Raw genomic sequence first — 18,087 nt, 5'->3', positions numbered from 1 at the left:
TATTAAAAATCTTTTCAACGATTCCAAATGCATGTGGCGCCGTCTGTCTAGCAGAAGACCCTTACAAAAAATACAACGATTACTTAACCTAAAAAATGTACGTTACGTATGTTCTATTGAATCATTCACCTAATTTCGCTTAATAAGCTTTATAAAATATTTGAAATAATCACGGATCACGTTTTATTTCCTAAATTATATCTTAAACGACGAATATGTACTCGTAATACGTGAACGACTTAGAGGTTAATTATTCCTCTTCCTGGTCGGTGGTAGATGACATTGCTAATAGTATACGTCACTTCCGCTTTAAAAGAACTACACTCGCGCACCACTGCACGCAATAGGATAGAACATGACAGATAGAATTACATTAAAAGTCGATTTAAATATATCGTTATTCGATCCAACTTCTGATATCGAGTGAAAGCCATCCCTTCTCTTTTCCTCCACTATCACCGTTTATTATATAAAATTTTCTTTTCTTTGTTTTTCTTTTCTTTCTTTTCTTTCTTTTTCTTTTTTTTTTTTTTTCTCCATACAGACACACCTATGAGCTCTTTAAAAATTCACAATGCATTAATCTCTCGTAAAATAAAAATCAATAATCCGTCAAAATTATTTCAACAATTTCACTTTAACCATTCAATTGTCAATAAATTTTTTCATACAATATTAATTACATTTCTCTTTACCTATTTTATTATTTTTTCGTACGAATAAATTCATATTTGTCGTGAGGAATCGATTAAAATTCGTACGTGCTAATCAAATTTCCCGCCAGACTGGTCGTTCCACGATATCAATGCGACGATTGGTCGCGCAGTCGCTCAGACGATACTACGTAGAAAAGAAAGAAAAGGTGGAGCGTGTATGGGTACATTCGTTCGTAAGAGAGTAGGAAGCCTCTCTAGAGAGGCAGCCACTGTGACTTCTAGTTTCAGTACGAATAATACGTTCTACGAGAGAGATACGTTTATTGTTATTAGATGTAATACTATATTATAATAAGACGCAAGAACAAAGAGAAAAAGAGAGAGAGAGAGAAAGAGAGAGACAAAGAGAGATAGAAAGAAAGAGAGAGAAAGAGAGAGAAAAAGAGAGACAAGAAATATATAATTATACATACATACATAATACATATGTATATCCATATATGTATATATATATATATATAAATATATATATATATAATATAGTATAATAAAAAAAGAAGTGTAGTGTTCTGTTATACGTATATTACAATTTTTTATCTGCTTATATATTTGCGAAAGAAGGGAAAGAGAAAGAGAGGAAACGAGAGAGAGAGAGAGAGAGAGAGAAAGAGAGAAAGAGAGAGAGAGAGAGAATTAGAGAGAGAGAGAGAGAGAGAGAGAGTGAGTGAGCGAGTGAGTAAGTGGGGTGGTGGGCGGACGGGTGGTAGGTCGTTGGTGGGAGTTAATAGGCAGAGGAGAGTAAAGAGGCCGTGTGCGCGCGAGGCAACGTCCAAACGCGACGCGCGCGTCACGTTACGAACGTTAAATACGACTTATCCTGGTATAAAGTTAATGTGTTACGAAGCGCGACGAAATGAAGCTAACACGAAGGTGTTTCGGGAATATCACCAAGATGCTAGATTTCTACTCGCAGTTCAACCCTTCGCCACTTTCGATAAAGCAGTTCATCGATTTCGGTGAGTGTTTGCGTTGCGTTAGACGTTATTAGCCTTAGGTACATACTAATACACATATATATATATATATATATATACATATATATGTATGTACGTGTACATACATACTTACTACCACCTTTTGTACATCTCCTTGAAAGAGGATGTGTACAGACAGACAGACAGACAAAGATAGAAGAGAGCGAGCGAACGAGAGAGAGAGAAAGAGAGAGAGAGAGAGAGAGAGAGAGAGAGAGAGGTACTTTAAAGATTCATCATTATCTATCTTTGAAATGATTCTATGAACTATGAATTATATTCTACTTTTGGATATTATTTCAATAATGTTTCTTTATTCGGAAAAAAAGAAGAAAGAAAAGAAAAAAAGAATTAAAAAGAATAAAAAAATTCGTCTCATAGAATAACCCTTATCTACGTAGATTTTATATATTAAAAATTTCTTGTTCACGCATATACGTTTGAAATTTTGTCAGAGTTCGTCGACATCCATAGACGACCTTTGAAGGCTAACGTTCGACCTTTCTACTATTTTTTTTACATCGTCCTTCCGTCCTCTTTCCCTTCTCCTGGTCATCTTATCCCACCTTACTTCATCCCTACCAACGTCCTATCCCACCCTATACATCTTTTAACTTCTTACTTCAACTCCAACTCCAATCCGACCAAATCCCAATGTCGAATAGTATTATCAGAATATCTACTTTCTCTATTCTATATATATATGTATATATGTATATATATATATAGAATATATATATATATATATATATATATATATATATATATGAATGGAATAGTTCTAATCTTTTATATAAGTACATAAGTATGTATCTATGGAAAGGCATTTAAAAGGGTACAACGGATACTCGTTAAATCCTCTTAACGTTAAACTGCGAAAAGAAGATCTCGCTCGTATATAACATAATCTATCTTTATACATATCTATAATTGTAGATTATTTTTAATCTGAAAATAAGTTGGAACAGTTCGTGCGCGTGACAAGATAATACGAAGTATGATGATCAAGTGAAATGAGAAAAAAAAAAAAAGAAGGGAGAAAAAAAAGAAAAAGAAGAAAAGGAAGAAGAAGAAGAAGAAGAAGAAGAAGAGAAAAATAAGAAAAAGAAAAACAAGGGGAAAAAAAAGAAATATTGTTACGTGTACGATTAGTAAAGGAGAGAGAGAGGCAGAAAGAGAGAGAGAGAGAGAGAGAGAGAGAGAAAAGATAAAAAAAATATTCATTCCGTATAGGAGGCGAAACGTGGGGGCGGGGGGGGGGGAGGGGAGAAGGAGGAGCAAGAGGCAGGAATTGTATCGGAATTTCATATTTAAAATTATAATATATAATATGAATTCGATGTAATATGTTTATGATCACATATTTTAAAGTTACAACTACGATTGCGTATAACTTGGCTAGAGAAACCGAAAGAATGAGAGAGCAAGAGAGAGCGAGAGAGAGAGAGAGAGAGAGAGACGATAGTCAGATGCAATGACGACAGTGATGTTTATTTCTTTCAATGTAAACAATCTTTCAACCGGTTTCTTTCTTTTCGAGATGGCGCGATAGTGAAACGAGATTTTATTCGTATTCCGTATTAGAATACGTATTGAAACTATTGAACTATAAATTTCGCGAGCGACTGATAAAAAAAAAAAAAAAAAAAAAAAAAAAAAAAAAAAAAAAAAAAAAAACAGTTATTAATATGCATATATTAGTCATGCCTCGAAAATGATGATATTCATATCGAATGAGAATGAACATTGAGAATAATTTATTTCGAAAAGATGATGAGCGTTTTTTAATAATAGTAATAGTAATAATAATAATAATAATAATAATAATAATAATTTTTTTTTATTTTTCTAAAGTTTCGCTTATCATCTGTTTCCATATATAAATTAATACGATAACGGGGGAATTAACTTTGTCAAACTTTATGTTACGTTAAATTAATTGATTAAAGATAAATGAATGAAGGTGATGGATGTATGTACATACATACATATATATATATATATACACACGTATGTAGATCAGGTTAAATAGTAAGTATGAATGTAATTATATATTTAAACCAAACGAGATAAATTAGGAAAATTGATTACATTTGAAGAATAATTAACGACGAATAGAATTTTATTTGTCACGCGTCGTCAGTAATTCACGTAGAAAAGAAAATATATTTTTTATATTTTCTTTTTTTTAACTTTATGTTTTGAACAGTTTTTTTTTTTTTTTTTTTTTTTTTTTTTTTGAAGAACATGAATATGATGTTCTTTGTTTCTCTTCCCCCTGCCCTCTCTTTCTCTCTCTCTCTCTCTTTTTCTCTATACATGTATATATGTATATTCAAAAGATAATTAATTAATTAAAGTTTAATATTACCTAATTCTGCATCAGAGGAAGGTTAAGAGGAAAAAAAATCTTATCATGCTGTAAACTTGGTTATCTCGATTGTGGTTCTTTGTATCACTGAATGTTTATTTTAATTGTTTGTAGAAAAACTTTCTAGAAATATTTAATACAACCTTTAAGTGTTATTAATGAAATCGATTGGAAAGAGAAAAAAAGAAAAAAAGAGAAGAAAATAAAAAGTTTATAAGAAATTTATCGTATTTTAAAATTATCATAAAATTTCATTTGAGAAATACATTCGAATCTTTTAATTCATAAAATCTTTGTCACTGACCTATTCTCTTTTTAAAATATTACTTCTCGTTTGGAAGATATTCGCCTTGAGGCAAAAATCAACGAACCGTAAAATCGATTTGTCATTTTTACGGTTTTTAATATTTCTTAAATTTTGTCTTTCTTTTTTCTTTTTGTTTTTGCTTTCGCGTTTTTTTTTTTTTTTTTTTTTTTCTTTTTGTATCTTCTTTTTTCCCCCTATTCTTTCTGATGAGCATTAAAGGAAGATGAACGACGACATATGATTCTGGTTTCCATTATGGTGTTCGCGTCGTGTGAGAAATGACACACACACACACACACACATATATATATATGTATATATACGATATGACCGATATTATATTTCTCTGAAGTTCGTGGTCATGTTTCTTATTTTTCATCTAAAGGAACAATATTTTATAATGACTTGTGCTTAGATCTTGTTCGTATTGTTTGTATTTTTATTATTATTATCATTATTACTATTATTAATTGATTTTAAATATTTATTTTATTCAAGGAGAGGTCTTAAAAGCATCGTCGTTCTTATCGCGGCTGATAAAAAAAGAAAAGAAAAACAAAAAAAAAAGAAAGAAAAAAACAAGTTGCGACGAAATACACATAAACATTATTACGATCATTTATTATTTAATTGAACTTAAATATCTTTCCTTTTTACTTAAGAAATGATTAGTAATTTAACTAGACGTTTCTTGCTTCTTACGTGACATTTCTATATAGTTTAATATCGATATTTTTGCTATTATATCGAATAACAAGAGAGATTCGTGATTACGTGACTGGCACTCAGGACTTTAATATTTAATGATCTTGACATTCGACTGACTTGAATGATAAAAAAACCTCGACCCATTTTCATTAATGATCATATGGACTCTTTGTGACTCATCGAGCAATTTCTTTTAAATGTCCGTAACTTGTTTTTTCTTCTTTCTTTCTTTTTTTAATTTTTTGTTTGTTTTTGTTACGGTTTCCCTCTCTCTCTCTCTCTATCTCTTTTTTTTTTGTTTTTTTCTTTTTTGCAATTTTTATTAGAATTCAATATCTCGATCGATTGTGTATTCTCCCTTAAAGAGTAAACGTGAATCTTTCATCGTGATATTGTGGTTTTTTAAAATAAAACTGAGAAACGTTACCTTCGTTGTCCGTTCTAAAGAGACATTTATTTATCGTGTAAACATTTTACCGTTTACGCAAAGCCCGACCGACCGCGATCGATCGTCTACTAAACGAATACAAACGCATAAATCGTCGTTTGTCAATGTACATCCTGTTTCACCTTTGACCTTGTTGCGTATATCGAGCTATCAACATTTTATTTTATCGACAATTTGATAAATGCGATGATTGACAACAGCTATGTATATAAAAGCTTATTAATTTAGAAAATAAGTGAAAAGAAAAAAAATAAAAAGGAAAAAGAAAATAAAGAAAAGAACAACAAAAAAAAACAAAAAAAAAAAAACAAAAAAAAAGAAAAAAGAAAAGAAAATCCGAATGGATTAGAAAGAAAAAAGAAAAAAATTATTAAAATTATTTAAAAATTATTATAAAATTATTTAAAAAATTAAAAAAATCCTTTTCACAAATTTACAATATTCTCACTTAAAAATATTACGTAACGCTGAAGTCTTCGATTATGTTATCGAAGATTGCATTATAAATATATATATATATATACGATCGAGAATACTTGTTCCATATATATATATACATTTGTTATTTAATTTTCTTTAGATTTAAAAAGATAAAAAAAAATTTTTTTAAATAAAAAAGGAAAGGAAGGGAAAAGGAATAGGAAAGAACAATTTTTCAAACGTTATTATGAAAAAGTGTACATTTAAGTCTCAGGATTGTAAGGTCGATGTTATTTTTGAAAATTCGAAGAGAGAAAAAAAAAAAGGAAAAAAATATAATCGATTCTTCAAATATGATAAAAAGTTTTACGTTTTAAGATACGATGAAAAAGGGAAATTCAATCGTGAAAAGGAAATATACGAGGAGAGAAGACCTTGAAATAGATTTTAGATTTAAGAACAGGAATGTGTTCGCTGTTCATTTAGCAGTGGGTCAGGGTCAATCAATTGGTGTTTTTGTGTTCAAGCATCACCCCTTTTTTCCCCTCAGTGTCTTCTAACGTTTTCATTGGCATTACGTTGATGTCTCACTCTCTCTCACTCTCACTCTCATTCTCACTCTTTCTCTCTCTCTCTCTCTCTCTCTCTCTCTCTCTCTCTCTCTCTCTCTCTCTTGCAAATATAGAAGCGAAAGATCACGCGTAATCATCCCGCGTCTTTATATTTTGGATGTTTGCCATGATACTAACATTCCTACTCTCCGTATACTTCGGAATTCGGTACATAATTTATTCGTTTAATTACAACAACAACAACAAAAAATTCGAATTATTTATTATTACATTGATAATACTCTTGCTGCGCCAATATTTTTGTCGTATGTATGTAAAAGTTCATATAATTACAATTAATAATACATTTGCATATTTTGTAATCACGTATTTATGTATGTAATCACGTATATCAATATTCTTATAGGCCAAAACTTTGGTTCTTTTTCTCTCTCTCTCTCTCTCTCTCTCTTTTTTATTTTTCTTTTTCTTTTTTATTTGTATTATTCTCTCCCTCTCTTTCTCTCTCTCTTTCTCTTTCTCTGTTTCTCTCTCTCTCTCTCTCTCTCTCTCTCTCTCTCTCTCTCTCTCTCTCGTTTATGGAAAGTTACTTCGGAGTTGCAAGATGTTTTCTTCTGTGACCTTACTCTTTTCGAGGAAAAAAAAAAAAAAAAAAAAAAAAAAAAAAAAAAAAAAAGCAAGAAAGAGAAGAAGATAATAAAAACGAACGACGTCATTCGCGCCAAAAATTGTAAACATAAAAATTTATATTTTTGTACTTAACTCTTTGTTTTATGTGATGTGTTAACGAATAATAAAAGTATTTTATTACTTTATTATTATATTAACAAAGTTAATATAATCGATATAGTAATTGTATTTAAGACAGAGTTAATACGCATATATGATTAATGTAATAATCGTATTAAAACGATTACAATAGATAATCAATGGTATTCTATTATTGATTCAGTTAATTATTTCCATTCCTTTAAATACATCCCGAAATACATGCGTACACACACACACATATATATATATATATGTGTGTGTATTTTTATTTTTGTATTTACGGAATAAAAATTAATTCGTTATTTTCTCCATCATTTTAATAAACCTTTACAAAAATAATTCGAGTTCTTTCCAACGCAAGTCACTTTACTTTACCATGAAGCGACCTAGTGAAAGGACGTAGCTATTCCTGGTCACCCTCCTAGAGCGGATGTACCTACCTATGTACATATACATACATACGTGCATATATATATATATATATATATATATGTACACGCACACATACACCTATGTATGTATATATGTACGTCCACTTTGCGCTTTAATTAAAGTGCAAATGAAATCGTCCTAGGATTTAATTTCTTTTGTTGTCCTAACTAATTGCTCGGAAAATATTCTTTTGTAATTTTTGTAACTGTTACTTTCGAATTTCAAATTTCGATCGATTTCTCAACATCAAAAAAAAAAAATAAAAGAAAAAGAAGAAAAAGAAAAAGAAGAAAAAGAAAAAAAGAAAAAAAAAATAACTTTTATTCTCTCGGTTAATCCGTTTCGTTTTCTTATTCAATATACGTCTTACGTACAAGATACATACGTGGACACGTGTACGTAGAAATGTGCATACATGATTTCACGCACGTTGTGCGTGTCACGTTGTGAAAAAGATATTACCATTTCGTAAAAGTTTCCATCGATAAACAGTCACACACTCTAAACGATTTATTATCTAAAAAAAAAAAAAAAGAAAAAAAAAACAAAAAAAAGAAAAGAAAAAGCGAAAGAAACTTTACAAAAAATTATTCATCGTCATAGAACAATCCACTTTCTTTTACCGTGTTCTTCCTCTATTCTATTTTTATCTAGCTGTCATAATGTTTTTTTTTTTTGTGCTAATTTTCTACCTTTTGACGTCTACTTACCAAATCCGGTTTACGAACTCGATAAAGAATCTCATCTCTTCGGACTTATCTACTTTTATTTCAATGACATCTCTTATTTAACATAACGTTTTTATCATCGATTATTATTAATTTTCTTCTTAGGTTTTATTCGAGTTCGTTTTGTTTATTTATTTATTTATTTATTTATTTTTATATGACATCAAAATAATATTTTTGATATATAATTTAATATATTATTTTATAATATAAATAATTTTTTATTTTTTATTTTTTTTATCGAAATAATCTCTCTCTCTCTCTCTCTCTCAAAATGTTATTAGATATTTGATAATAATTATTTCGTTTGAAAAATTCGACGTAATTCTGTTCAACGTGTTCCATAAAAAGAAATCGTAATCAATAAAGAAAGTATAATTCGAGAGTTCCTACTTTTCAATCTTTTGTATTTCGTTAAATTTTGTTAAAGATAATTTTGTTGTTATCGATTATTCGAGAAGTTCGAGAAGTTTGAAGACGTTTGGATCTCTCCGTGATTCTAGTGATAAATGCTTGAAATCATCGCAAAGTCGGCAAGGTCGTTCGACTTGCGCAACATGAAAGGAATAGTTAGATGGTATTCATTAATTCTAAGATGATATTGAGATAATTATAACTAATAATTACTGTCGATGATACAATTTATGAAAATGATGTAGAAACATAAAACACAGGAAAAGTGTACAGGATGAGTCGAAAGTTTTTCTTTTAAGTTTTCTAATTTAACGATTTGAAATGTAAAAAAAAAAAAAAAAAATAAAAAAAATAGGAAGTTTTTATTTAACAAAATAGAAATTTATTAATACATTAATGTCCAAGGATACCGTTAAATTCTATTGTATCTTTATTAAACTGCTGCGTTAATCTTTTTTTTTTTTTTTCTTTTCTTCTTTTTTTATTTCTTTTTTATTTTTTCTTTCTTGCGTAAGATAATAAGAAAAGTTATTTTGTCAAATTTACGATCCTTTTAAACACCATTATACGATTTGTTATGCTTTATTTATGGAACTGCGTTAGATCGTTCGAAGTTTTAAGAAAGCTCTTTTTCTATATTTATTTCTTTAATTTCTTTTTTTTTCTTTCTTTTTTTTTTTTTTTTTATGTATTTTTTTTCGAATCTTAAATATGGAAATTAACGATGCGCTCTGTTTATTGTCGTATATTTTAATTATTAATCGTTTAGTTTTTTCTTTTTTTTTTCTTATTCTCCATTTTTTTTTTCCTTTTTTTCTTTTCTTCTTCTCTTTTTTCTTTTCCTTTTTCTTTTCTTTTCCTATTCTTTTCCATTTGTCATTAAATTCATTTTATCGACTCCATCGAATTCCATTATTTCCTTTCGATATTAGATATCAATCGATATTTAAATAGACATGCTAAAGGTATCTCTTCGTTAATTATTCAATGAAAGAATTTTCCCCGAATAATATTTAAAACGAGAGTTCTCGTAGATTGAGAGTTTAACTTGTATGTTCAAAATCGATGTCCTTTATAATCCAACTATTCGTGCCAAGTTTCAATCGATATAATGCATTTGGCACATTAATTATTCTCGCGCATACATATTCGATAAACGATTTCTAAACCAGCGATCACTTTTAATAGGTTTTTTTTTTTTTTTTTTTTTTTTTTTTTTTTTTTTTTTTTTTTTTATACTAATTCATTTTTTGATCGAACGATAAATTGAAAATTAACTGCTTGATTGGATCAATTTTCCCCTGCTTCCTTTTCTTTTTTTGTCTTTTTCTCCTATTTCTTTCTTGTGGATTATGAAAACAACAGATTTTATTCCTTAGATCGGTGGAAAAATAATAGACGGTTTTTTACGTATCGCGTAAAATGATAAAAATCGCAATTATTTTTTCCATCCATCTAATATTTACGATAAAGAATAGATACATCGTTCTGTCTTTATTTCTTTCAAAGGATTGAAGCACCTCTTCGAATGAAGAGACCTTAACGAGCTAGTTACTTTAGAGACCGAGTGTTTCCTTATCTTGATGAAGAAAGAGTGAATTAAAATTAATCGTTTATAATTTCTTATTTCTTTTTCTCGTTCTTTATTTTTTTTCTTTTTTTCTTTCTTCTTTGTTTGTTTGTTTGTTTGTTTGTTTGTTTTTTTCTTTTTTTTTTTTTTTATTCAGTGAAATAATATATAGTGAACATGTGATCTCGTTTGAATCACTAACGAATTGAATTCTTTAAATAATTTCAATTGATATTTGATGATTAATATGTACGAGATTGTAAAGCGTTCGAATTTATTCATGAATAAAATGACATTGGTTTAATATAATACATATTGGTTTATCGATCTGTCGTATTTCTTTATTTCTTTTTTCTGATACGCACCACAAACGCATATGAAATAATATGTAATACTTTTCTTATAACAGTTTATCTCTTTATTTGTATACAATTATTTTATTGATTTATTCAAGTTTTATTATTTCACTATGATTGATCAAAATTTAATCGATAGCGTTTATATTGAAATTTTCTATTAGAAAACTTTTGTATGTAGAAAAATAGATTGAAAAATAACGAATATAAATTATTTATTATGATTATTGTAAACAAATATACAGTATCGAATATTAATATCGTATTTTGGCTATTTCGAAATATAATTGGCAACGTACGAACAAATGTTTGGTATAAAAGTGACTATTCTCGGTTTGGCGAGATAAATTTGGACGTGTACGAAAAGGCATGAGCAAAGTCCGAAAGATTGGAAGGTTCGTCGACTATAATTTTCTTATTTACAAAGCAAACGTGTCGCGTCACGCGATGCCTTCGCAACATATAGTTATTATCTCATAAACGCATAAGATATGTACGCATAAAAAAAAAAAAAAAAAAAAAAAGAAAAAGAAAAAAATCAGAACTTTCTTGCTTAATCATTTACATTCATCAGATGTATAATCGAATCTGATTCATTAACAAAAAAAGAAATATATATATATATATATACATATATGTATATACGTATGTATATTCGACATACAATCAGATATAAACCGGATATAAAATTTTGTTCAAGTCGTATAGATTTCAATCGTATTTTATCGATCAATCTAAATCCGGAATAACTAAAAATATGAATGTATATATGTGGATTAGATGTGAATGAATTTTTAATAGACTAGAAAATACGTCTGTAATTTGAGAGCAATGAGAACGGTAGAAAATTAGTTTTAGTTCAATGAGATTGTCGTCAAAGTGAATGCGAAATTGAAACGTCCCTCTCTATGTCTTTCATGTGTCATTCAGCTATTTGCAATCAAGTATAATCCTCCTATCATTTATTACACACACACACACACACACACACACACACATATATATATATATAAATTGTGTTTATATATATATATATATATATATATATATATATATATATATATATAAAGGATTGTTATTGTGCATATAAGTTACCTTTGAAATGATATTCAAGAATATAATCTAAAAATTATTCCATAGTGGAATAACAGGAAGTCCCAATACCCAAGTCCTAATACGTTTTATTTGATAACATTTTTTCCAATAGAATAAATGAACAAGTACAACTAAATATATGCTATCATCAATTACAATATATTACTTTGTATTATATACACATACACATACACGTATATATACAGAATATTTTGAAAGTATTATCGAGATACTTAAAAAAACTTTAACTTCGTTGCGGACGTGACGAATGTCTCGCATTCGTTTTCTGCGCGTCTATTGAAACGATGTTTTATATTGAATTTAATTCTCTCTCTTTCTCTCTCTGTCTCTCTCTTTCTCTCTCTCTCTCTCTCTCTTTCTCTTTATCTCTTTCTCTTTCTTTACGCGTACATATACACAGAGATACACGTGTACATAGTTGTGCTTATCCTTTAAAGTTCATAGCTGTGAACGAGTAGATAAGGTCAGATTGTAATTTCATGCCAATTTCTCGTCGACTCATTCAATTACATTTGACAATGAATAAGACTCACCTCTCGATATTTTCTCGAAGATATTTTTCGAACGTCCAAGCTTCTTTTATATACATATATATATATATATATATATAACGAATTGTTCGTGAACAATAAATAAAATTCATTGGAAAGAATAGAGATTTACAAAAAAAAAAAAAAAAAAAAAAAAAAAAAAAAGAAAGAAGAAACGAAAAAAAAAAAAAATAAAATAAAATAAAAAGTGGAAGAAAGGAAAAAAGAAGGGCTACGATTTAAATATTTGTTACGATACTTGAAAATATTTTATAACGTGGAAATTGCAATTTCCACGTTATAAAATAATCGTGTTATATGAATTACTACAGCATCATAGCCGATGTATGAACATAACACGTGGATAATTTAATCCAATTAAACGGTGATGGCTAGCTGAGTATTGTTGGACGTACCATACATAAGTGCGCCACCACATTGTATGACGTACATACATAATAGAGGTGGATGTGGTTCGATATGGTTCTTGCTTAAAATAGTTTAGATTGTTATAGAGAATAATACGAATCTCATTGAAATATTGTCAATGTTCAATTGACAAAAATATTCTATATATTATTTATATGTTTCGCGAAGGATATTTTCTTTGTTTGTTTTCCTTCTCTCTGTTTTTCTCTCTCTCTTTTTTTTTTTTTTCCTTTTTTTTTTTTTTTTTTTTTTTTTAATTTATTCTACAACAACAAAATACGAGCTCGATCGAAAGAACATTTTCAAGAATTATTTTCCTCGTTATTGTTATTTCTAAACGTAACTTATCTATTATTCGTTTCTCACGCTTCAAATTGCAAATACGCTTCCTACGATACGATGTGATATATAAATGTTTGTTGAATGAGCTGTTGCAAAGAGACTTTCATCAACTAGGTCATTTCAAGTTACTACCAAAGAAGCTACCTTACTATATATATGTCTATGTATTACTCGTATATAATACGTAATGTTCATACAATAAATCGATCCTACTTGATGTGATTTTTTATATCTTTATGGATTTTTATTTTAAGCTACAACAAATGAGACTCATACGAATTAAATAAATATTATATATATATATATATATATATGAATTTTCCAATAAATATATATGTGTACGATACATTTGAAGTATATATATAACAAATATAAATACGTAGTTGGATATAACATGTAATATTTTTTATATCGTTTAATAATAAAAAAGAAAAAAATATACATATATTACGAAATCATTCGATAAAGTAGCCATCAAAATGATAAATCTAACAGTTGTCTCATGATATATCTTGTTTTGTACGATATCGAAATATATTGACGTTTTCGATCGACCCAAAATCTTCATGTATGTGTTTCTGCGTGCAAGTTATAATTGCTACAGATAACGATGTCTGGTATTCATGATAGAGTTCTTATCTATTGTATATAGAATCCAGTCAAGATATATATACATATATATATATATATATATATATATGTACATATATGTACATTAACTAAAGCTCATACTATCGCTGCGTATTATACATTATTTGTTATGAACTCGAAAAAAGGATTGGATTATAAATTTTGTTTAAATAGATTTATATATGACTCATGATATGAATTTATAGTATATTATTTTAAGGGATTACATAAGTTCTCAATACGGAAAAATTGTACGCTGGGATTTTTCTTTTTTTTTTTTTTATAGTAAAAAAATAAAATAAATTAAAAAATTAATAATTTCACGTTGTTGTTACTTGATGTTTTATTTGCTGTATAAAAGTATTTTTTCCTCTCCAATCTATTCACATATGGACTATGTAACCTATGGCCTGACTTTGCACCTGGTATAAATATTCGGGCTTCATGGGAAGCATCATCCTAATTTCTTATAAAAATAGGATGTTATTAAAATAATCCAATATCGTGTTGTAAAATAAATTTTTATGAAATTTATGAAAATTAAGAAGATTGGAACATTTCGAAGAAGAGTGTCAATACGAACATTTTTTAAAGATATTGAAAAGGAAAAAGAAATATTATATATTATATATTAAAAAGAAAAAAGAAATGTGTCGAAGCAATTTTTATGGAATTTTAATGGAATTTTAATGGAATTTTAATAATTTTGTGTTTCCACGCGAAAAAATAGGATGCTGCTTGGATTTTCGTTTAGAGGTTGAAAAAAAGTTTCTTACCGCTAATTAAACATCAATTAAAAACTCGATGGAATTATTAATTTTTTCATTTACTTTTATTCTCCTCTTTCCGCGATCATTCTATGAAAGAAATCGCCAAAACAAGTGGATTTATTGACGCAATGAATTTATGTAACCGCTTAACGCTAATGCTATTTTTACGATCTAATCGTTTATGATAATTATCATATTTTCATTTTTAGATAAAACATAAAGTGTCGCTTTTAAGTAGCAGTCGTTATAACATGCGATAACACCAAAAGCATATTTGTTTTTATTCTCTTGCGAGAGATCGCATTCTCAACAAAAGATCCGTGTTTACTTGTTTATCACGTGAACAAATAAAAGATAAATATTGAAATTTATCGTTCTTTGCGCATTTGATACCTAATAATCCGATTGTAAAAAAAAAAAAAAAAAGAAGAAAGAAAAAAAAAAACAAGAAAAAAAATTCATTGCAATTAAAAGATTTTCTAGAATGTGAATGAATGCGAAGGAAGGAAAAATTTATTCAACTTTTCTCTTTATTCTTCTTTTCTTTTTCTTTTTTTTTTCAGGACTAAGCGCATGCGAAAGGAAGTCTTTTATATTCTTAAGGAAGGAGCTACCGGTACGACTCGCTAATATTATGAAAGAGATCCATCTGTTACCCGATAATTTATTGAAAACTCCTAGTGTCGTAATAGTAAATAATTTATACGTCACTTCGTTTGAAGAAATTATACACTTTGAAAAGTCTGAGGTTAACGATACCACTTTGGATAAGTGAGTAGATTCGTTATGATTTCATTTAAAAATATTAATATTCATTGATCATTTCTATTCTCAATTTATTCTTTTTTTTTTCTTTCTCTCTCTCTCTCTCTATCTGTTCATAGATTTTGTCAAGCTTTGATCAAAATCCGAAACAGGCATAGCGACGTTGTCCAAACGATGTCCCAGGGTGTTCTTGAGCTGAAGGATTCTTACGACGTTGATATTCAAACGGAGAACAGCATCCAGTATTTCCTCGATAGATTTTTCATGTCACGAATTTCTATTCGTATGCTCATCAATCAACACAGTACGTTTATTGAACTTATTCTATTTTTATATAGTTTCATTGATCATCTAAATAAATGTAAATAAATATATCAATGTAACTTAATATTTCATTTCAGCGCTCCTATTTGGTGGGTTGTTGAACGGTCACAGCAGACACATAGGATGCATAGATCCGTCGTGCGATGTTATCAGTGTTATCAAAGATGCCTACGAGAATGCACAGTTTCTATGCGATCAATATTATCTCTCTAGTCCGGCATTAAACGTGAAGCAACATAATGGCAAGTTTGAAAAATGTTGATTGTTTCTAGAGTAACGCTAGTAAGTAAATCGAGATAATTTGTATCATTTTCTTTAATAGGTATTATAGAGCTTTTTCTCGAGATAATAATGCGATAACATATAGAAAAAGATATGCCGATTACGAAATAGAACTTTCTAACATATAAAAATTAAAGAGATATGAATTATCTTAATTTTACGATGAATTTATTCTTTTATCATTTTCTTTTTAGAACTTGAACGAGGTAATGAAATACGAATCGTTTACGTACCAAGTCATTTGTATCACATGCTCTTTGAAATATTCAAGAATAGTATGAGAGCAATAATGGAATATCACGGATCGGAATCAGACAATTATCCGCCGATCGATGTGACTGTTGTACGTGGAAAAGAGGATATATGCGTGAAGGTGATTAGAGTTAGGAGAGATAGTTGATTACTATGAAAAGAATGGAGATTCGGAGGAATCGGTTAGTTCACTGTCGAATTTTATTAGATATCTGACCGTGGCGGTGGCATACCTCGTTCGCATATGGATCATCTTTTTAAGTACATGTATAGTACCGCGCCTCAGCCAAGCAAGTCGGATGCACATACCGTCCCTCTCGCTGGTTATGGTTATGGTCTTCCTCTATCTCGTTTATACGCTAGGTATTTTCATGGTGACATCGTTTTGCTCAGCTGCGAAGGTTACGGCACCGATGCGATCATTTATCTGAAGGTAAGCGCATTTCTTATTCGAGAAGAATGAGAATATAATGTTTATTTACGTAGATAGATATGTACTTAATGAAGGAGCTTATTGATTTAGTATTCTCTATATTTCACAGGCTCTTTCGAACGAGGCAAACGAATTGTTACCTATATTCAATAAGACTTCTTCGAAGTTTTATCGTACTCCAGTTCCTACGGCTGATTGGAGCAGCCAATGCGGTGGCGGTATGGCCACTAGACAACTTAGAATGAGTTATACTCAAGGACATAGATTACCTCACGATATGGAGGCCGGTCGTTGCTAACGAAATTTTATTTCATTTAAAAGAAAAAAAGAAAAAAAAAAAAAAGAGTTGATAAAACGCCTGACGTTTTATTCGAATTAATTTTCGTACTATGACGCGTAGTCCACCCACCACCCCGATTATTTTTTTTTTTTTTTTTTTTTTTTTTTTTTTTTTCTTCCTTTCCTTTTCATTCAGTTAGATACCTCGAAATGAGCTTCGACGAGAAAAATGTCAATAGTTGCGATATAGATATTAGCGATCTGAGATGAAAAATCTTTGATTATTAGTTCTGCATTGGACGTTATCGCGATAGTACCTTAGTCCCTGTGAGAAATGAAGTCACGGTATAAATTTAAAGAAGAAAAGAAGAAAAGAAAAAAAAAAAAAGAAAAAGGTTTTTCAATTTTTACGTCTCGTATTAAGCATCGCTATCACGAAATGTTACATATCAAGTCAAAGTGACAGATCTGCCAATTGATTGTTATAATTCGACCTGTTCATTCTTATTTCTGAGAGTATCCAACTGATTTTTATTTATTTCTTCCTTTTTTTGTTTTCTTTTTTTAACAATTTCAAATAATCATTATCATCGATGGATCGCATAGTGAGCAAAAAGTAAGAATTATTGATATACTTAATTAAATATAATTTTTGCTTACTCGATCATTTATCTTTTTTCCTCTTACTTTATCAACAATGACGTATTGAGCATTTTTATAACTTAGAATGCATTTTTTGTTTTTCTCTTTTATCGCAACAAGAAAAAAAAAAAACAGAAAAAAAGGGATAAATTTAAACGGCATTGATGAATATTAGGAACCATTATTACTTTTGTGGATTCTACAATGATAACCACAAAACGCTGACTGTGATGTAGTAGGCAATTTTAATTTTTAACTGTTAGACAGCTAAAACTTGTTAATCGTTAATACCATATTAGTACTATGATACTAATATCGGATGTAATAATATTAAAATTATAATTTTACGTGTAGCCTGTATGTCGTGTATATACTTCGAATGAAGTCGAAGAGAGTCGCATTAAGTCTCCCACACAGAAAGTATTTTCTATCATAGTAATAATTCATCTAATAATAAACGATGAAAAAGTTTAATATTTTCAATGATACCTCAATTTTTAATAATG

General features: G+C 29.0%; 1 protein-coding gene across 3 annotated transcripts; it reads left to right on the top strand.

Annotated features, from left to right (window-relative positions):
* Positions 1-1,325: 1,325 nt before the first annotated feature.
* On the top strand, positions 1,326-18,064 carry LOC124946620 (pyruvate dehydrogenase (acetyl-transferring) kinase, mitochondrial). 3 transcript variants are annotated; one of them, XM_047487567.1, is made up of 7 exons: positions 1,332-1,672; positions 15,168-15,375; positions 15,489-15,673; positions 15,771-15,935; positions 16,170-16,348; positions 16,436-16,660; positions 16,770-18,064. In XM_047487567.1, exons 1-7 carry the CDS (start codon positions 1,570-1,572, stop codon positions 16,956-16,958), a joined length of 1,254 nt encoding a protein of 417 aa, XP_047343523.1. In that variant the 5' UTR covers positions 1,332-1,569; the 3' UTR covers positions 16,959-18,064. The 3 variants fall into 3 exon arrangements, with proteins under 3 accessions (XP_047343707.1, XP_047343523.1, XP_047343616.1); XM_047487660.1 differs by lacking the exon at positions 1,332-1,672 and adding an exon at positions 5,948-7,246; XM_047487751.1 differs by lacking the exon at positions 15,168-15,375 and having other exon boundaries at positions 1,326-1,672.
* Positions 18,065-18,087: the final 23 nt, after the last annotated feature.

Source organism: Vespa velutina, chromosome 1 (genome assembly GCF_912470025.1).
Source record: "Vespa velutina chromosome 1, iVesVel2.1, whole genome shotgun sequence".
NCBI classification, from domain to species: Eukaryota; Metazoa; Arthropoda; class Insecta; order Hymenoptera; family Vespidae; genus Vespa; species Vespa velutina.
Note: the sequence above shows the minus strand (reverse complement) of the source record. Positions and strands in the feature narration are given on the sequence as shown.